Source organism: Electrona antarctica (assembly GCF_951216825.1).
Source record: "Electrona antarctica genome assembly, chromosome: 4".
Taxonomy (NCBI): Eukaryota; Metazoa; Chordata; class Actinopteri; order Myctophiformes; family Myctophidae; genus Electrona; species Electrona antarctica.
In genome coordinates, this window is record NC_136809.1 from 34,453,507 (window position 1) to 34,476,107 (window position 22,601).

The following is a 22,601-nucleotide window of genomic DNA, read 5'->3' on the forward strand; positions in this document are numbered from 1 at the left end:
TAAGGGATATTTCACTCATTCAGGTCCTCATTTCACTCATTTTATCGTCTACTCTTAATCTCTTAGGTGAACACCCCAGACCGTTTTTAGATATTCATTTTATCAGACACGCCCCCTTCCTATACAAACCCAACTTGTAACTTCAAACTCCATTTTAACCATGTTAGATTAATCGAAAACACCCATCTATGGTTCTGGTGACTCACACTGCCTGCCCTCTTAATACGTGAGTGGGGCATGTTTATTAGATTACCTTTTTCATTCCTTTTATTATTTTTTTATTGCATTTAATTTTTTTAATTTATTTTCCAAAAACATGATTACATAAAATGAAAAGAGGAATTGAAAAAACGTGCCCCCTCACTATTAGGAGAGCAGTATGAGTCACCAGAACCAGGTGTTCTCAAGAATGAATCCATCATGAATAAAATGGAGTTTGGCGTTACAATGGATTTGTATCGGAAGGGGGGTGTGTCTGATAAAAATCTATATCAAATGTCTAAATACTGAATCAAGCAACTTAAAAACTGTCCAGGGTTCTCCCAAAAGCCTGAGTAGACGACAAAATGATAGAAAGATACCTCTTTGAGAAGTCTAGTCTTTATCCAATATTTTTCCACCATAACAAATGTATGCAGGTATTTAAGAGAATACCTGCAGTGCCGACTTCCTCACGTTGGTCTTGGGGTCAGCGATACGCCTCATGAGCAGAGCCACGTTCTCTTTAGCTGCCCAAAAAATAAACACAAATTATGAAATCGCTCTGAAAGTAATCCAAACTACTGTATAATTGTATATGGTTCAAACATCACCTTTGAGCCATCATTTTGGGGGTGTGGACTGTGGACTAAACATTTGTAATAAATCATTCTAACTCAAGTAGATGGTATAGTCATCGTTACGGTTATTGTCAGCCCTTTATTATGCGTCTGTTGATAATTAACCACTGTGGGAAGAGCTTTACAGAATGTCTGTAAGCCATGTATTCACACAGAAAGCGCTCGTTTTTTTTTAGTGGAGGAGCTCTTTGTGCTCGAATGTCCGCTCATTCGGTCCCTGGTACAGACCAGACTCAAATTGCCCTTGAAAATTCCCCTGAGAAGTTTCAAAAGGATCGCCTCATAATTATGTACACTCCAAAATGTGCACATGTTCGGACATGTACTAGCCTCTGTGTAGGCCCATATGTGTATTTACTTCTGTACATTTCTATATCAATTGTAGCACTTTGCCCCATTCTTCGTCTCTTAGGGTTATGTTTCATTCCTTACCGACTGCCAGTAGGCAGTAAACATAGTGAATATACCTCTCGCGCTCCGCGTAGGTCGAGTCTTAATATAAACAAAGTCATGTGACGTGTAGGCTGACGTGCGTCCCGGTAGGCTATATAAGCACGTGACAGCCCAAACCCGGCCTCTTTTTTCTTCTCGCTACCTGATGTGAGTATCGTAGGTAAGTGTAGCTCCTAGAATCTGTACATCAGTTCTGTATTGCAGGTCCAAAGAGTTGTTAAGACACTATATGTGTCGTGGTGTTGACATCCTGCCTGTGGCTATTGCCGAGAGCGCAAATTGTTGTCCTCTCAAGGCTGTGGTTGTCAAAATTATCACCATTTCTCTTTGTTTGTCTTGAGGATCCCTAGCTACAAACAAACACTCTCATGTATTGTTGTTAAAGGGCTTCCTCCACACACTGGGTGTTGGCCGCGTGCTGCCGGTTTCCCACAGCACTCGCCTAATTTACCTAGTTATATTGTTTGTTTGATAATTCAACTATTATTAATTCTTAATTTGATTAAGAATATATAATTAGATTCAGATTACTGGAGGTTCCCACGCGGTCTGTGCCTGCACAGTCCTCGCTGGGATTGCCTAGTTGAATATCTGATTGACATTTTTGTTTGATGATTAATCTAATTAATTAGTTAATCTAAATAACTTAAAATGTTTAAAGACAATTCAGATTACTAGAGGTTCCCACATGGTCTGTGCATGCACAGTCCTCGCTGGGATTGCCTAGTTAAATATCTGATTGACATTTTTGTTTGATTAATTTAATTAATTAATCAATCTAAATAACTTTAAAAAACTTTGGTTACTGGAGGTTCCCACGCATTCTGTGGCTGCACAGCTCTCGCGGGGATTGCCCAGTTAAGTGTCAAATTGACATTAAGCTAACAGCAGGCCATCTTAGCCTGACCGGTTAGCTACTCTGTTTGCTGGAGGTTACTCACGCGTTCTGTGATCGTACAGTTCTCGCTGGTATTGCCTGGCTATACAACTGGCTTGAGACTACTGAGCTATGGCGTGTACGTCCTGTAGCGCTCAGCTCCAAGTCGACGATGGACATGAGGGAAGCCCTGACTGACCCATGTATGAACTGTGGCACTCTACCACTCTGTGAGAGAGGCTAGGCTGCGTGAGGTGGAGAACCTCCTGGTCAAAGGAAACCTCCCACCTTCGGGGGTCCCCGCTGGGGTCCCTTCTGATGGGAAGGTGAAGCGCAAACGCGGGTCTCGCGCCGAGCGCGGTCACCTGGCCCAGAAGAGGTCAACGGCGGCTGTCACGACTGCTCCATATCGCCAAGAAATAGACGATTTGCGGGCTGAAATAGAACGCCTTAAGGCAATAGTACGGCCACCGCCTCCCCCGCCACAGGCGGTCCAGCAGCCGGAGGGCGATGATGATCTAGAATTAGATTACGATTATGAGGAGGATGACGCCATGTCAACTAGAGCTTCAGACTATGTTCCATGACGAGGATGATCCCCAGGTGAATAGTGTGCAGGCTGAGGATGGCTCAGAGACTTCCCGCAGAAGCTCGGGAAGCACTGAGCTGGGGATCGGGCCCTGCACATTGCGCGCAACACTGCGTGCTGCCCTGGCTACGATTGAGCTGGACGACCCGTCAGCTGCTCGTGGGGCGAGTAACCCGTTCTTCAAACGGGCTGCCGCTGCTAAAATGCCACCCTTTGCTGTCCCACCCTCGCCTGACTACCTAAGTCAGCTGAAGGAGTGCTGGGCTGAGCCGGGTGCATCTGCCCACCGAGGCAAGGATGCAAGGACCCTGGCCTCCATGGACAAGGCAGAAGAGCATGGACTGGTTCGCATGCCTCCTGTAGACCAGTGCATTGCGGCGCTGGTTCTCTCCCCAGATGAGGCACTGAAGGCAAGAACCCGCTGTCCCAGTGCGCAGTCACTGACGACCTGCTGACAAAGGCATATGCTTCTGCTGCCACAATGGCCCGTTTGGGGAACTCTCTCTCTGTGCTCCTCCTCGCCCAGTCCAAGATCCTGGAGAGTGGGCCAGGGAGTGAGTTGGGCGACTTTAATGATGTGGCTCTTGAGTCCTTCGCCCTAATGTCAAGCGAACTTGGCCGTGTGATGTCCACCTTGGTCGTGGCACGACGTCAGGTGTGGCTTGCTCAGGCGCCTATGTCTGACAGTTGCAGACAGGCGCTACGGAAGCTTCCGGTGGTACCGGGCCAGTTGTTTGGCCCGGAGGCAAACGAGGCACTGCAGCGTAGGCAGCAGTCAAGGCAGGCCTCAGAGGACTGGGGTCAACGGGCCAGAGGCTCGATGGCACCGCCCGGTCGACCCGCTAAGCCACGTGGCGCACGGGATCCGCGACGCCTGGGCTACTTGAATCCTCAGCCTCAGACCTGGCAACGTGACCAGGCGGCTGCAGGCAGAGGGCAACATCAGCCCAGAGGTGGGCAGCGGCTTCGCCAGCCCCAGCGTGGGCGAGGGCATAGCCGGCGCCCCCCCAAGCCCCCATATAACCCCCCAGGCACAGCCTGAGGGTCTGGGGCCGGCGGTGGGCAGATTTTCACAGCAGCACCTGAATTACTGGGCAGACCATGCCAGGGATGCATGGGTCGTTACAACAATGTCCCAAGGTTACAGGCTGCAGTTCCGCCGCCGACCCCCACCACCTTCACGGGTCAGGGTGACTTCAGTCACAGACCCCGAGAAGGCCCAGTGTTTGTCTCAAGAGGTAGCCAAGCTCTTGGACAAACGAGCAATACAGCGGTTCACCAGGTTCACAGAACGATGGGTTCTACTCCACCTACTTTCTGATCCCAAAGAAAGATGGGTCTCTCAGGCCTATACTAGACCTAAGAGGGTTAAATGTGTACCTCAAGGTCCTTCCGTTTCGGATGCTTCGCACAGTCGACGTCCTACAGGCTATCACACAGGGGGAGTGGTTCACCACAATAGACCTCAAAGATGCCTACTTTCATGTGCCTATACATCCAGAGCACAGAAAGTACGTACGCTTTGCCTTTCAAGGCAAAGTCTACCAGTTTGCCGTTCTGCCGTTCGGCCTGTCTCTGGCTCCCCGCATCTTCACAAGGTGTATGAGGGCAGCCTTAACGTCGCTATGCCTGTCGGGAGTGAAGATACTTCCCTACCTAGACGATTGGCTCATTTGCGCCCCCTCGTTCAGGGAGGCGGAACAGGTGACGTCCAGAGTCCTCGCTCACATCGAGGCACTGGGCATGACCGTAAACCTCGAAAAGAGCTCGTTGCTCCCAACGCAACAGACCACCTTCCTCGGCATGTCCCTAGCTTCGGTATCGATGCAGGCACGACCGACTGCACAGAGGGTGGGGAGAATTCAGAACCTCCTGCGGTCTTTCCGCCTGGGGGCGAGGTTGACCGTCCTAACATGGCTCAGACTGCTCGGCATGCTGACTGCAGTCTCAGCAATCACTCCTCTGGGGCTGCTACATCTACGCCCATTACAGAGGTGGATCAATGGCCTTCACATGGACCCCTGTCTACACAGGGGGGGTCAAGGTCAGAGTCACTCGCAGGTGCCTTGGTTATCTCCGCCGCTGGCGGGACAATGCATTCCTGCTGAGTGGAGTCCCTCTCGGCTTGGTCCCGGCGAGACGAGAGGTGGTGACAACAGATGCCTCGCCTCAAGGTTGGGGCGCGGTATGGCAGAGGTCAGTCCAGGGGGTATGGCGCTCTCGATGGAGAGGACGCCATATCAATGTGCTAGAACTCCGGACTGTTTCCCTGGCGCTGAAGCACTTCTTGCCCTTTCTCAGGGGGAAGCACGTGCTCATTCGGACAGACAGCACCTCAGTGGTGTTTCATGTCAACCATCAGGGAGGGACCAGGTCTCTGGAGTCCCTGAGGGAAGCCCATCGCCTGTGGACGTGGGCTTATCCTCTACTTTCCTCGATGAGGGCTATGCACCTGCCAGGCAGATTAAACTCTGTGGCAGATTATCTGTCTCGTCAGAGACTGCCCCCTGGGGAGTGGAGATTGCACCCCCAGGTGGTACAGTTGATTTGGGATCGGCACGGGGTAGCCTACGTAGATCTATTCGCCTCAAAAGGCACGACTCATTGTCCTCAGTGGTTCAGCCTGGCAGAGACCAGTGCCCCACTCGGGATGGACGCTCTCGCCAACGCTTGGCCGAGAGCGCTCCTTTATGCATTTCCCCCGGTCCCCCTGTTGTTGCCTGTGCTTCACAGGGTGAGATCGTCAGATCACAGAGTTCTCTTGGTGGCCCCCAGGTGGCCCTCGAGAATATGGTATTCAACGCTCCTCAGTCTGTTGGACGGGGATCCATGGCAGCTTCCAGTGAGGATAGACCTCCTGTCCCAGCTGGACGGGAAGGTGTGGCATCCATCGCCGAGCCTCCTTCAGCTTGGGTATGGCCACTGAAAGGGATCAATCACTCTTGAGTGGGCTAGGCCCCTCAATATGTGAGACCTTGCGGAATGCAAGGGCCCCTTCCACAAGGTTGGTGTACTCGAATTGCTGGGCTGCTTTCTCATTATGGTGCAGCGACAGGGGTCTGGACCCAGTCTCTTGCCCTATACAACACGTACTACATTATTTACAGTGTCTACTGGATGCCGGCCGTGCAGCCTCCACCTTGAAGGTGCACACGTCCGCTATATCCTTCAATCATAGCCATATTGATGGCAGGTCAGTTGGTGCGCATTACTGGGTGACACAGTTTCTGCGCGGTGCCAAGAGGTTACGCCCCCCTAGGGTGAGGCGTACTGCAGCTTGGGACCTGCCTCTGGTCCTGCAGGCATTGAGCAGGGCGCCCTTTGAGCCTATGGCTGGGTCGTCCTTGAGCTCGTTATCGATTAAGACTGCTTTCTGTTGGCAGTTACGACAGCTAAGCGTGTGAGTGAGCTCCACGCACTTTCTATTAGCCCCACATGCCTTCGGTGGAAGGCTAGTGGCACTGGGGTCACACTTTGGCCGAATGTGTCATTCATGCCTAAGGTTCTGCCCCCTGATTATGTTAACCAGGCCATAGAGTTGGCGGCATTCCATCCTCCCCCGTTTACATCCGAGGTGGAGGAAAGGGCCCACTGACTGTGTCCAGTCCGTGCGTTGCAACTGTACATTCAGGCAACACGGGATATTAGACGCTCAGAGCAACCGTTTGTGTGCTACGGCGGAAAGAATAGAGGAGGCGCGCTGTCTAAACAGCGGCTATCCCACTGGGCAGTGGATGCGATTAAGAAGGCTTATGAAGCATCTGGTAAACCTGCCCCCTCCGAGGTCATCTGCCATTCTACCAGGGGCGTTGCCACGTCCTGGGCGGCGATGAGAGGAGTGTCACTGGCGGACGTCTGTGCGGCGGCGTCTTGGACAGCCCCTTGCACGTTCTCGAGGTTCTATCGCCTTGATGTGGCCTCTGGATCCTCACTGACGTCAGCGATCCTGCCACTGGCTGCTACGGCAGTTTAGTAGGTTGGTTCGATTCCTCGTGACACTTCTGGTATGAGTCATCCACTATGTTTACTGCCTACTGGCAGTCAGTAAGGAATGAAACATAACGCAAGTTACGAATGTAACTATGGTTATGTGAATTCCTGGATGACTGCCAGTAATAACGGTCACTCGGAATCTTTCAGGGCGAGAAGATTCTTAAGAGGCCGGGTGTGGGCTGTCACGTGCTTATATAGCCTACCGGGACGCACGTCAGCCTACACGTCACATGACTTTGTTTATATTAAGACTCGACCTACGCGGAGCGCGAGAGGTATATTCACTATGTTTACTGCCTACTGGCAGTCATCCAGGAATTCACATAACCATAGTTACATTCGTAACTTGCGTTATATGACTTTGGAGATTCTGATTATTTTAGGTCTCTTGAAGTTAAACATGGATGTATCACTTATTTCTGTCTCTTGGCCAGTTCCCACTCGAAAAAGAGATTGTCTCAATGTGTTTTTACTGGTTAAATAAAAAAAGAAATCTGCGTCATTAGCACAAATATATTAGCTGAAACAATGATAAACAAGGGATTCTCATGGTTGTGATAACGATTAAGAGACCAGCACTCCTCTCCAAAAGTTGAACCATTGTCAGCTTGAAGGGCCCCAGGCGCTGAGCCAAGAAATGCCAGACGAGGGGAGCACGAAGCGCTATGCTAACTAATTTTGATTTAGATTGATGGAAGCTCAAAATGTGCTTTCTTTGGGGGTAATCCCTATGTTCCCCACTTACCTTAGGGTTTAGGGTTAGCGTTAGGTATCTGGTTTAAGGACTTAAAAGTGTTTTGAACATAGAACCTGGGGAACATAGGTACGCTCCCCTTTCTTTGGATACGGACCCTTAACTATGTGAAGAGCTTTACAGTACCATTTGTTGGTAATTTATTTTAGTAGTCAATTGTGTGGCAACATAATTTAAATTCCATAGCCAATACCAATAACGAACGAGCCAATACCAAAACAGAATAGAAAATACATTTCCCACCCAAAAAGGTATAGGCTGAAGCCATGGCATAGCTTATTTCGCCTAACATTTTAACAAAACAAAGAAAGAGGAAAAACTGTCGAAATGGAGGAGAAAAAATTAATTAAAAAAAGCACAAGACACTTTGCTAGTCTACATGTTTGTTGTACTGTAAGCACATTAATTTGGTTTTTTATAATTCTTATTTTTAAGCTTTTTTTTTAATAACTTCTGTAATGAAACATCGTATGAAGAACAGGAGTTGTCTTACCCTCAGCACTGGCAGTAGAGTCGGCACCGGTCAGTTCAATGCTTCTGAATGGCAGAGTCCTGTAGGTTTTCTGAGTCTGATGGAGGCTTTCGGTGGAAGCTTGATTGGAGGTGGACCCTGGGATAGAGGTGTGAGTGTTGGACCCTGGAACAGACATGTAATTAGACTTGTTTATATACAGTGTATACACAGTTTCTCAACCGTAATGTAAAGTGAATAAGAAGACGGTCACCTTCAGAACTAGGTTCCTCCAATTCTGTCTGGCTCCCACCTAGACACACACACACACACACACACACACACACACACACACACACACACACACACACACACACACACACACACACAGCAGTTAACCAACATATTTGAACAAATACAGATCATGAGTCCATTAAACCATTGTGGGCTGTTTGTAACTATGTGAAAATACATGTTACATATGAGCGAGTGTGCATCACTGTACATTTACATTAAGTACAATTTATTGCAAAGATCATCTCTGTTGGGTGGAAACCTTTCGAGCTTGTAGATGTGCTACTTTTCATACTTGTGTGATGCTGCGGTGTGATGTAGGGCATTCGTTCACAAAAACAAAGAAAAAGTTACCGTAATAATTTAATAAAATAATATGGAGATAAGGTTTGCAGTGTGTGTGTGTGTGTGTGTGTGTGTGCGCGCGCACGCTCACTATGAAACAGGCTGTGGACAGCGTGGGTGACGTTGAAGGAAGGCAGGTCCAGGCAGCGCGCAAGGCACACAAGGGCGTGGCTTCGCACCGTTGGGGAGGAGTCCTTGCGACGTCCAAACAGCAGGCTGTGGATGAGGAACTTGTGGGCGAGGAAGGAGGACGTCTCCGGGGACAAAGACACGTCCTCCTCCTCCATCGCCGCCGCCCTCTCCGGCTGCTCCAGCAACACCATCACCACGTCGATGGAGAAGAGGCGATACACCATCTGCCACAAACACCGCAACTAACCGTCAGTTTCACAATCCAACCGTCTTTGTCTTTTGAATTGCTGGGAATGCATGCCCCATTATCATAGTACTTGTAGTCTGTTACTATTAGGGATGTCCCGATACACTTACCACAAATGTATTTACCTGCCGTCAACCCCTCACCCTTGTGTCAGATCGGAGGTTAGACTGGCATATTCACAGATAAAGATATGACCCAATATGACAAATAAGGGCCGATACCGATACAGCATCGGGACATCTCTAGTGACTATGACTTACTTTCGTACTAGATCCTTATGTTGGAATCAGTTCAATAAAGTCATCCGTGGCGTATTTTTAGTCCTGTCACAATTATTACATGATCGCAATTATTTTAGATAATCGCAATTAAGTTTTGTATAAATCGTCATAATCAAATTAACACTATTTCAAACATTGTCACAAATAGTGGAAATAGCAGATCTACAAGCTCAAAATGCGTCACGATGTGAGACGTTTTGAGCATGTAGATCTGCCATTTTCACAACTAAGTATAAAGTTAAAAAGAAATGAAGCATAATCTGCCCTGTGCACCTTTTGTTTATGAAGCCTAAAAGCGAAACAAATTATTTTTTTATTCATTAAGTTCCATTGTTCAACGACGGAAACACAATTACAAACCTTTCACATTATTTTAGCTACAGTACAATCGTCAAGTAAAATTCATAATGGTCCCTAGTTTGGCGTTACCTTGGCATTTTGTGAGTAGCCATGCAGCCACTTGATGAAGGCTGCATACTCTGAACAAGGCAGATGACCCACAAGGATCCCCACAGCCTGAGCGCCATAGTTACGATAGTCGCTCTTCTCCACCATCTGGGCGGGCGGGCGGACACGGACACAGACACACACAGACACACACAGACGCACACAGACACACACAGACACACACAGACACACAGACACGCACACAGACACACACACAGAGAGAGAGCGTAGATCTTGTTTTTATTTAAATAACCAATTTGAGGGACATATTTTATTTTTCTCAAAAATAACAGATCTGGAAAGACTCCTGTTACTGAACAAACACTCTATACACAACAGCAAGGACAATATTATCAGAAAAAAATGTAGAACAAAGTGGTGTTTTTACTTTCAGCACCTTTAATGCACACACAATGCTCAACCATCATGATTCATGACTGACCTGGAAGCAGATATGTTGGATGAGAATGGAGAGGAAGGGTAGAGCCAGTTCCTTCAACTCCTCCACAGCTTGACTGTAGGACAAACAAAACATCCCATGTTAGAACAACCAACACAAATGGCTCCGTTTGACTGCCAAGGGTAAACCCAGAACCTCCCATAACCTGAAACTTTCCACAACCTGTGGAAAGACCTAAGCTGAAGGTCTAGGACTCTAGGCATTGCTGGAATTTGGCGGAAGTAGTGGGGTTTTCGCGGAAGTACCGCTCAAGGAAATTACGTTCTGTCGGCAGGGGCATTCAGAATGTGTATACATTGTTCCCCACCAGCGGTGTGCTGTGGATTTTCTAACTAGTAGGGCTAATATTTTAACGACGTCACGTGCACGTCACATGCATAGTGTGCACATAGCCACTCAGCTCGTGCTAGTTGAAATACTTCTTCAATAGGCCTATATGATGGAAAACCAGCTATTCTAATGTAATTGTATTTCTTATTATTTAGTTGCATTGTAAATTTGTTGTTTTTTTACTTTTGTTTAAATTAATTATTTTCCTTTTAGTTTTATATAAAAGCCACCAAGGCCTCCTTAAAACAATCACACAACTATTCTTTACCCTATTTTTCTTCTTTTTAAACATATGAGATTACAACATCACTTACATTATTTTGCTTTCAAAACAGTGGTTTTAAAACAATCACAAGAACTTCCAACGGTCAGGGATAACCATGTGAGTTTCAGGTTTTGAGCTGATCAGTAGTATTTAGTAAATGAACAGTAGGCTAAATGGAAAGAAAAAAGAAACGTGTTCATTCACTGAACTTTAATTTGTAAATAAACCAACATGTAGCCTACAGTAGGATAAAAGCTTTGAGCTTCAGCCTAAGCCTTTTCGATCAACCAGCAAGAAATGTTGGATGTACAGTATACCATTTATGAATACTTTTGATCGAAGAAAAAAAACTAAACTAAACATGCACTTAAATTGTCTAAAGTGACTATAATAACAGAAAACACTAGCGCAATGATAAGGAGCTGATGTTTACATGCATCGTTTCATATATGGACTTATTGGTAGAGAACGTAAACTCACATTTGTAATGATTATATGACTAATTCCAGTTTCCAGAAGAAAAGGCACACATGTTTAGGCACGAAACAAACTTTCCTCTTGAATCTGGACGCATGTCTTCTTCGGTGGGTCATCTAGAATAGATATTCACGTGCAGTATAGCAGCAGAATAATACTAGGCTAAGCTACTTGCATGGCCGTTTATATCGGTTTATACAGTGTAACTGAGGGTGTGAAGTGACTAAGTGAAATGGGTAATGTTATGCAAAGCATAACAAAGGAGCCTGCCAGCCAGGTATAGACGACGGTCACGACGGCACCACCGCTTGCTTTGTTTTAGGTGTTGAGCGCAGCGTCAACGCGCATTGTCGTGCATGTGCGTGCATGTGGGGTCGTGCGTGCAGCTTCAGAGCTACCGGGGTGGCGCCCCGGGCAGCCCTACCGCCAGCTCACTGCTGTTCCCCACCGGAAGAGGAGGCCTAAGGCAGAGAAAACGGGCAACAGTCTGCTATCCACATATTCTGTTTGGCACCACCACCCCAGAGGCAAATTCAAAGGAAAAAGGAAAAAAAATGTTTTTTTGCAGATGGGTTCCCAGAACTCCTATACACTGCATCTCTCGGTTTCCCTACCGTCTCGCCTACACCGTCTCCCTCTCAGCTGTAGTGTGTGAATGTAACTTAGTAAAGTGCTTTGGTAAGGCAGCTACTACAGCAGTGGTTCTGACAAAAGCAGGGTCCGTGGATGCCCTGGGGTTGGGATTTCCAGCAAAAGGACAAACGGCTTAACCACTCTGACCACTAATTTATACTTTTACTATTAAATAAATAACTGATATACAAGCTTACAATGCTTCAAGTTCACACGCACCACTGTAACACACTATGAAGGTTTGCTTACCAGACAAAGGTGATGGCGAGTTCTCTGGCAGAGAGGACAATCTGACTGGGCAGCAGAAGAGACGGCTTCCCCGAACCAGCTTTACTCATCATGACAATGACGTACAGCAGTCTGTGGAACACCCTGCGGATAGACTATACAGAACACACACACATTATGATGACGTACAGCAGTCTGTGGAACACCCTGCGGATAGACTATACAGAACACACACACACACATTATGATGACGTACAGCAGTCTGTGGAACACCCTGCGGATAGACTATACAGAACACACACATTATGATGACGTACAGCAGTCTGTGGAACACCCTGCGGATAGACTATACAGCACACACAATGATGACGTACAGCAGTCTGTGGAACACCCTGCGGATAGACTATACAGAAGTGACCACACACACACATTATGATGACGTACAGCAGTCTGTGGAACACCCTGCGGATAGACCACACACACACACACACACACACACACACACACACACACACACACACACACACACACACACACACACACACACACACACACACACACACACACACACACACACACACACACACACACACACACACACACACACACACACACACACACACACACACACACACACACACAAGTCTGTGGAACACCCTGTGGATAGACTATACAGAAAACACACACATTATGACGACATATGCAAAACCCAGCAAACACACTAAACTCAAATTACTATCCGGTATTATAGTGTTTCCAAAACAATGGGTCGGTCACCGGGACCTTTTATTTCATATTGGTTGCGAGTAGGCACGCAAATTATCTACCGGTATTCATTCATTAGTAGTAGGTCGGATTCACCTTAACATTGTCCTGTCATGGGATGACCAACAACATTGACATTTTTCCTCTGTAGAAATTGGCCGCTGATGTGGAAGCTTGCATTGACTTTAAGAGTTTTTTTCTTTTTTAAGTGTACTATTCTCATGAAAAAAGGACCTCCAGTGTGTAAAAACCAAGGATTCAAGGTAGACCAACCAGGGTCTACTGGACCATATATATACACACACTGTACCTCCTTCTGGTCTCCATGGCTGGGGGTGCAGAGCAGTGACAGACCATGGAAGGCCAACTCCGGAACGGTCCTCAGACTGTCGATGTCCCTGTCAAACCACACACACCGTTCATATTAATTAGTCATTCATATGGTTCCATCGCTAGACAACGTCATTACAGTGTTCAAACATACTGTATGATGCCACATTCGATTTTTATTAACCAGTTAATGTTGTTCATTAAAATATGATCTGTCATATCAGGACTTTGTTAGCTTTCACCACAAGCAAAAGCAGAGAAGTTGTTCGTGAGTTAACTTACCCTTTAGCAGAAAAGCGGACTTCTCCAAGTACAGGCTCAAAGTAAATGAGCTTAATGAAGATCTGAAGACAATCACACCAAAGAAAACCAAGTATTACATTAAAATCTGAAGTTCAAACAGTACCCATTGCATGACAATAATAATGCTCCTTTCAGACCTGAATGTCTATAGGTTTTTCAAAAGCAAGTCTTGAGTACCACAGACGAATAACAGTCTAAGTCCACACTATTGATCCATAATATATAAATGATAGATAAGGGTTCAGGACAACGAGGCCTTTTCGTGGAGGGGTCAGTCTGAAATTTGGACTTAGACTGTTTTTCGTCTGTGGTACTAATGAATTGGATTAGATGCATGCATTATTATTATAGTGAGAGCGTCATCAGCTATATCTACCTGTGTACAGTGGATGGCGCTCTGCACTCTGTCTTTGAGGGAGAATCTGTGCAGCAGTCTGAGGAGGCTCTGCATCAGGAGAACTACGCCATCCCTGATCTTCACCAGCTCCTGGACGGAGATGTGCACCTCCTCCTCATGCTCCTCTTCCTCATCCTCATCCACCTGCATGGACACACACAACACACAACTTATTAAAGCCAAATAAAATCGCACGACTGAAACATTTGTATGACAAAGTCCTAGTGTGTCATTTTCATTAAGTTTGTTATTCATATACCTGGATCCATCTGCCTTTTTTCATACAGCATGTGTTAAATAGCTCCGTTTTACATAGTAATCAAAGTGTTCCATAACAGGAGTCTCAAGTTATTGCTTTTAAATTGAATGTTCTTCTAATCCAATTTAAAAATAAATACATATGAATTCACCCTTTGGTTGGGAACAAGTATTCAAACACTATAGTATCACATGACAAGAAGTTTACACAAAGTATAAAGAACTCAAACTGGGTGATACATACAATATATACAGTATTTGTATTTTATTTGCATATTTCTTTTTTGCAAGCCTCCTACTGAGGAGGCATCTACCATGTACCAACCTCTTCCTGGTCTCTCCTGGTAGTTTTGTGTCGTTTGCCATCTGACTGGGAGCTCTTCAGCGCTTCTTTCTTGCGTTTCTTGGTAGAGTCCTGAGGCCAGCAGTGAGACCAGATGTCTGCACAGGTATCAAACAGCACCTGGTGGAAGGCCTTGTTGCTGATGCTCCCTGCCACCCACACAATTGTATTACTATACAGGTTGAGTTATACTGTAAGACAAGTAATTAATTGTGCATCCGTGGGGTGCAGTACTTAGTTTAGACAGTTTTTGGTTAGACCAGTCATTAGTCCTACAACTACAACCTATCTCAAACCCTCACCCTAAACCTAACCTCCCACGGGGCAGCACACCTAACCCTAACCTTAACCCATGTCTAACCAATGACTAGTCTAAACTAAGTATGCATCCCCATTCCCCATCGGTGTCTTAGTTGTGTCGCAAGCTCAAAATACGCTACAAAGTGCTGCGTTGCGAGCTTGTAGACTGGATATTTTCGAACTTGCTGGTTGAGGCTTTGCTTTTGTGAAATATCTCAGACCACTGGGGTTTTATGGAAGAAGATGCTTTTGAAAATGTATGCTAGTTCAGTGGTTCCCAAACCTTTTCATGTCAAAGACCCCCAAATTGACACTCATAAGCCCGCGGACCCCCATTTGAAAGGATATGCCAGGGACCCCCATAAGAGAAGTTTTTACGACTCTAGCAGTGATTCTCAACCAGTTTAACTTCAAGGTCCCCCAGTTTTACTACGGGCCCCCATTTAATGGCATTTCTATCTCTGGGACCCCCAATTTATATTGTAAAATCAATGTTATTTTAACTCTGAGAGTGTACAAATGGAACCAAATGGACCCGGTATACACTCTCTGAGTTACAGACCCATAAGGGTCCATTTGGTTCCAAACTATCATTTAGCTGCATGGGTACCCCCTGGGAGTCCCTCAGGTACCCAGACCCCACTTTGGGAACCACTGTGCTAGTTCACACCCATTCTAATACTCGTTATCTTATACAAAATGACAAAGCAATGACTGCCATGACGGCGACTTAGAATTTGAATCCATGCCAACAGCCACAGTCGCAACATTTTCCATCAAACAGGAATTGTAAAATAAACCAGGAGCTGTGAATGATGGCTGGGTACCTGGCAGTGTAGACCAGACCACTGCATTCACACTAGGGCTGTCATCACGATTATGAAGCTTTACTTGTCACACAAATAATTGCGAATTGCGATTGCATTTCTGTTGTTGAACATTATAAATAGAAATTACATTTATGTTTGGCTTTGCAAACAAAAGGTGCACAGGGCAGATATGACAAATAATTGCATAAATGTCATAACTTTATACTTGGGGTGGGGGGGCATGAATAGTGGTAATAGTTGATTTACAAGCTCAACAAGTTTGAGCTTGTAGATCCACCACTTTTGAAAATATATGAATATATTAATGATTTTTCAACATGAAACCGATGACGATTATCATGTAAAAAATAATTAGGCGATCAATAATTGTGTCAGGCCTAGTTGACACTCACCATGAACAGCCAGCAGCAGCAGGTAGTGAGAGGCGGCATGGAGCGCCAACCGCCTCTGTTGGACGCTGGCGTTCTTTCCTTTCCCTCCCAGGACCAGGTAACCCAGGACTGCTACCAACGACTTGACAGAGACGCCATTCTCCCTGAACAACACCCACATACTCTGCAATGCAATGTAGTCAATGATTAGAGCTCATGATACATAAAGAGTCCTAAAATATTATGGATTTATTCACCAGGTTTGTGTGTGTGTGTGTGTGTGGGGGGGGGGGGGGATAGCTGAAAATGAGCACGTGCTCAGCTACTACCCTGGGTTAATTAGACATACTATTGGTCCGACTGTCATTAGACCGACAACCTACCTCAAACCCTAGCTAACCCTTACACCAGAAACCTATCCGCAAGCACGGAAGCAGCGCATGTTCGACCGCATGTCGGTCCGTTGGTGTGTCTAATCTGTGTGTGCAATGTGCATCCCGTTGTATTACAGGCTGTCACACATGACGATTGTCACTGAACACTGGAACATATGAATACAAATTGCATTTTTGTTTGGCTTTGTGCACAAAAGGTGCACAGGTAGTTAAGACCAAAGAAAACTGTACATAAACGTAATAATTGTAGGTGTTGAAGTAGCACAGGGCATATGACAATAAACTAAATTTACAAACTTAATGGCCGACATATTTAATAACTTTATTATCTCTCTCTCATATATATATATATATATATATATATATATATATAATGAAACTAACCTGGGAAGCATCATCAGTGGCAGCAGCAGCAGTGCTGCCTTCATCAGCAACCTGGGCCAGTAAAGCCTTGTAGAGGCTTCTAAATGCTGGCAGTCCACTGGCCATAATGTCCTCCTCCAGGCCTTCATCCAGAATGGCCGACTCTGTGAAGTCCAGGTCCCACAGAGTGTCCACCCACACTGGACAACACCCCAGACACATTCATTATCATCATCATTCGCCTGAACAGCACGAAACTGCCCTGCCCCCGCCCCTACTAGTACCATCATAACTGATAATTACAGTGTACAAATGGAACCAAATGGACCTGTTAGTTTAGAGGAAAAAAATATTCTGCCAATTATCCCAAAAATAATTTGTATAGAATGATAGAGAGAAAGAGATAGATAACATGTATAACAACACAATGCGACATAGCACGGTTGAATACAATGCTGCTCCTGCAACTGTACATACTTTCCCCATTTTCTTAAAAACTGTTTTTATTCTGATTTGACAATTATTGCTCACATGTTTTCCCATGCCACTAAAGGTCCTCTGAGTTACTACAGGGGGGTGCCAAATCTTTGTGTGATAGAAACTTAACATTCTCAAGCATGATTATTTTTTTCTTTGCATCCCCATTATGGATGGTACATCCACCAAAAATAGCCGATCTACAAGAGGACTTGTCAACTTGTAGATTGGCCATTTCCTGCGAAGAGGTTTGGTGTGGAGGGGAAAACAGAGCAAAAGTACAGAAGCAAAAGGTCAAGTTTACTAAGCAATTTGTAAACCAACTAAGAAAAAAACACAGGAAAGTACAGTTCAGGATTTTAAACCAAAGAAAGGCTTGTTTCCATTGGGGTCCTTCATATTCAATTCATCACAACAGTGATAGTGCTGGAGAAAAAAACCACTATAGCAATAATTACTATGGAATCTATTTTAGCCTTTCAACCAAAATATATCATTTAGAGCGGCTTAATAATTTGATTAACTGCAGCTGTGTTATGTTATCCTGTCATGTTTTTAACTAGTTTTTAACTAGCCCTGAGCTAGTTTTCAACCTGTACTGGAAAAACAAACTGCAAAGTCAACCAAAGGGTTGCATTTAAACCTCTATACATTCTGGTATCAGTGTTTTGAATTAATCTCCTCAGTGTGCAATATAGTGTTTATGATAGCCCCCCCCCCCCCCCCTGAGGGGACGTATTGGGGCTGTTTATGACAGCTTGTGGCTGTGCATAGGAAAAAACCGCTGTGTTAAATCATTAAATGCATCCATTTTGTAACTGATGCACATTACAAGTCCAATCCAGTTTTGAGAAAATGTTGAGTTTCATAAAATATCTTAACTGTAATAAGTGATTCAATCAATGTATTAAATAAAAGCTAACCTGCAGTGCTAATGCTAAGGAAAACATTATCAAGAATGACAAGACCCGAAAAATAACGAGGAATAAACAAATCTAATGCCTCAAATGGCATTAGATTTGTATAAACGTCGACCTTAGAGAATAATACGAGTCGTTGTTGTATTTAATTTGTACCTTCTGGCAGCTCTCGCAACTTCAGAAACTCCAGCGCCCTTATAACCTCCATGTTGTTTTGAATCGTCCCGCCATTGGCCGCCAAAGAGAGAGCGAAATATATCGCCGAAAATGGCAGATATAAAAACCCACAACGCGTTGCGGCGCGGAGCGTTGTGAACTTGTAGATCGGCAAATTTCGACGCAGGAGGGGCGCAACGAATCAGGCAACATGTCTTTCTTTATCCCATGGTCCGGACGGACGGCCGTTAGAGCCGCGATTGGCTCAGACGGAACTACCCATTCGCATGCATGGATGGGATCTGTTTCCAAGATTCTTCTGCACCACCTACTGGTTGAAAAAAAATCATTGACACGTTTTGATTGTGTGTGTGTGTGTGTGTGTGTGAAATGAAATGAAATGAAATTAAATTAAATTAAATTAAATGAAATCTATATTTACCCAAGGTATCTGGGCTAAGCTCAAGAACTTGTTTCCAGCCAGGCCCTGCTCATAGAACACATTTCATCGTAGTGGTTCAATGCCTTGTTCAAGGGCACTTCAACGGTGGTAATTTTAACGTGAACCTTCCGGTATCAAGACCGCGCCGCTATCCGTTCGGCCACCGCTGCCACAAATTGTGTGTGTGTGTGTGTGTGTGTGTGTGTGTGTGTGTGTGTGTGTGTGTGTGTGTGTGTGTGTGTGTGTGTGTGTGTGTGTGTGTGTGTGTGTGTGTGTGTGTGTGTGTGTGTGTCATAGTATTTGATTTGATTTTGATTTGATTATCTTTATTTTGAACCTATTTTGAACAGTAAAATAAAATAATAATAAAAAGCACCACAATGCATGTATATATTTTTAATGAAATAAGAAAATTATGACAACAATGTGATCATTGATCTTCCACCTGAAGTTCAAAAAGGAGTAGGAAGAAGTAAAGACTTATTTACTCCTACCCCCTTCTTAAATATTCACCATCTCTATAAGTAATTACAATAATCATATAATCCAAGTGTTACTGCATACATATACTCATTATACATATACTATACATACATACATATATACATGCGAACAAGAATTAAGCAACAAATTAAATGAGCAAGTAATACATAGCCAGAGACAATCAATGTGCCTCATCCTCCACTCTGTAATAGTTAAGTATGTCATTTTTATACCTCCTCTTAAACTGTACAATATTGGTGCTTTGTTTGAGTTCCAAAGCCAGACCATTCCACAAGTTGACCCCACAGATTGTTATACATTGACTTTTCATGGTAGTGTTGACAAGAAGTTTCCTCAAATTTAGCTCACCTCTTAAATTATAACCCCCCTCTCTCTGTCAAAAAACATGTTCTGTATGTTCACTGGTAGTAATCTATTTCTTGCTTTAAACATGACTTGTGCTGTTTTGAACTTGACCATATCTATGAATTTCAATGCATTTAACTGTAAAAAAAAGAGAGTTTGTGTGTTCCTGATATGTGACATTTTTCACAATCCTTATTGCTCTCTTTTGTAATATGACCAATGGTTTTAAATTACTTTTATAGGTATTACCCCAGATCTTCACACAATAATTAAGATATTGTAAAACCAGTGAACAATACAGAATGTACAATGCCCCTTGATTTAGAATTTGTTTTGATTTCCCCAGTATAGAGACACTTCTTGCCATCTTAGCTCGTACATAATATGGGGTTTCCAGCTGATTTTGTGGTCTAGTATCACTCCAAGAAATTGTATTTGATATACTCTTTCCATATTTACATTATCTATCGTCACAGTTGCTTGTGTTTCTATTTTACGATTTCCTTTGTTTTACTCAAATTTAATGACAGTTTGTTTTTGTCAAACCACCGTTTCAATTTATTCATTTCTGATGTGATCACCTCCAAAAGCAGCTGCAGATTGTCCCCGAACAGAAAATATTAGTGTCGTCAGCAAATAAAACAAACTTTAAAATATGTGATACTTTGCAGATGTCATTTATATAAAGAATGAATAGTTTTGGACCCTGAGGGACACCACACGTTACATCCAAAAGTGTTGACTTGTGCTCACCCAACTTTACAAATTGTTGCCTGTCCATTAAATAGCTTCTCAACCACTTCAACCCTACACCTCTAATACCATACCTTTCCAATTTATCTAATAATAAATCATGATTAATAGTGTCAAAGGCTTTTTTTAAATCTATAAATATTCCTATAGCATACTTCTTTTTATCTATACAATTTGTGATCTCTTCAATTAGTTCCATTAGAGCTAAGGCCGTACTTTTATTTTCTCTGAAGCCGTATTGGCTGTCAGTAAGTAGTTTGTGTTTCTCAATAAATGTGTCCAGTCTTGTGTTGAATAATTTTTCTAAAATTTTAGAAAACTGAGGAAGCAGTGAGACAGGCCTGTAATTTGTAAAGTTGTGTTTGTCCCCACTTTTATACAACGGTATGACTTTTGCTACTTTCATTTTACTTGGAAAATGGCCAGACAAGAAGGATAGGTTGCAGATGTGAGTTAGTGGCTTTAAGATTCCATCAATTACTTTTTTGACTATTGTCATATCAATTTCTTCACAGTCAGTAGAGATTTTATTCTTAAAATTGTTTATGATGTCCCTAACTTCCTTTTCTTCTGATGGCCTAAGAAAGAATGAACTTGGATTTCTTTCAAAGTTATGGACATAAGAACCTTCACGTGTTGTCTCAGATTTTATTTGATTAGCTAGGACAGGACCCACATTAACAAAGAAATCATTAAAGCCACTAACCACCTCATCCATATTATTTACGATCTTTTCTTTATCTTTAAAGTGTGCTGGATAACTAGAGCCTCTAAATCCATTTCTGATAATACTATTCAATACACTCCACAAACCTTTGGTATGGCCCTTATTATACTCCAATAACTTATTATAATAATCTTTCTTACATGTTCTCATAATATTAGTCAACTTATTTTTATATTTTTTATATTTATTTTCAGCCTCTATATTTCTATGTTTAATGAAATCTCTGTACAAAGTGTTTTTCTTTTTGCAAGCATTTTGTAACCCCTTAGTTAACCATGGACTATCATTGTATTTTTGTTTTTTATTGTATCTTTTAATGGGACAATACTTATCAAATAATACATTGAATATTTTTAGAAATGATTCATATGCACTATCAATGTCTTCTACTTCATATACTCTATTCCAATTCTGTTTTAATAATTCATTTCTGACACGTTTATAGATGAATTTATTTGCATCCTTGTCTTCCCTGTGATTGCAATCATACACTACAAATACTGGCAAATGGTCACTAATGTAATTTACTAGGAGCCCACTCACTATCTTGTCTTCCAGAACATTTGTCAGTATATTGTCTATTAATGTGGCACTTTGTGCAGTGATTCTACTTGGTCTCGTGATTTTAGGATGCAAACCAATACTATATATTGTATTTATGAATTCCTCAGTGCTTTTATGCTTGTTTGGGTTCAAAAGGTCAACATTTATGTCACCACAAATAAACATAACCTTTTGATTTGTTAATGTAAACACCTTTTCCATCCAATCACTAAATGTGTCAATGCTTGTTCCAGGGGTTCTGAAGATACAGCTAACTATTAAAAAAAAAATTTCCATACATATTTCTACTGTGATACATTCTGTTATGTCGTCAATGACTGCTGACATACCTTCCACCACTTCATAGTCGAGTTTAATATCCACATATAATGCCACTCCACCTCCTGTCTTGTTTTTCCTGCTCATGTAGTTCAACTCATAACCATTCAATTGTAAATCATCAACCCCCTTTTCAGGGGTGATCCAGGTCTCTGATATAGCAATTATGTTGAAAGGTTTCTTAAATTGCTCCAAGTATTTCTTAATGCTTTTGAAATTGGCATAGAGACTTCTGCTATTAAAGTGGATGATCGAAAAGTTGTGATCTATCTTAACTGTTGCATTGAATTGCTCATCTGAATAGTAGCAGCAGTTGTTGATATTGTTTAAGAAATTATTGTCGGGGTCAATGTCATTTTCAATGTCTTGTGATTTGTGTTCTGTATATTCAAATGTTTTCAAGCCCATTTTATCATGTTCATCCAACCTTACCAGTTGATCAAGAATTCCCACCTGAGATCTATTATCCTGAGTTGTCAGTATGGGGTGTGTGTGTGAGAAAGAGAGCAGGAGGGAACGGAAATAATATATTGAAACTGTGGAATATATTTGTCTACTTTAAGAGGTTGAAACTGCTGCTTTTGTGTATAGGAATACTATTTTAAATCCCTTGCAGCTATTTGCCCCAACACGTTTTATATAAAC

General features: G+C 43.5%; 1 protein-coding gene across 1 annotated transcript in view; it reads right to left on the bottom strand.

The window, feature by feature from the left end:
* The window catches only part of ncapd3 (non-SMC condensin II complex, subunit D3), a 40,161-nt gene extending 21,771 nt beyond the window's left edge, over window positions 1–18,390 (bottom strand). Inside the window, exons 1-14 of the mRNA XM_079498188.1 lie at window positions 18,304–18,390; window positions 16,772–16,950; window positions 16,014–16,176; window positions 14,474–14,640; window positions 13,870–14,034; window positions 13,473–13,534; window positions 13,171–13,258; window positions 12,117–12,250; window positions 10,145–10,217; window positions 9,685–9,810; window positions 8,687–8,951; window positions 8,231–8,269; window positions 7,999–8,142; window positions 655–728 (exon numbers count right to left, since the gene is read on the bottom strand). Coding sequence (XP_079354314.1) covers window positions 655–728; window positions 7,999–8,142; window positions 8,231–8,269; window positions 8,687–8,951; window positions 9,685–9,810; window positions 10,145–10,217; window positions 12,117–12,250; window positions 13,171–13,258; window positions 13,473–13,534; window positions 13,870–14,034; window positions 14,474–14,640; window positions 16,014–16,176; window positions 16,772–16,950; window positions 18,304–18,355 — 1,731 coding nt within the window. The 5' untranslated portion in view covers window positions 18,356–18,390. The remainder of the gene's footprint in view (window positions 1–654; window positions 729–7,998; window positions 8,143–8,230; window positions 8,270–8,686; window positions 8,952–9,684; window positions 9,811–10,144; window positions 10,218–12,116; window positions 12,251–13,170; window positions 13,259–13,472; window positions 13,535–13,869; window positions 14,035–14,473; window positions 14,641–16,013; window positions 16,177–16,771; window positions 16,951–18,303) is intronic.
* Between the last annotated feature and the right edge of the window lie 4,211 nt (window positions 18,391–22,601).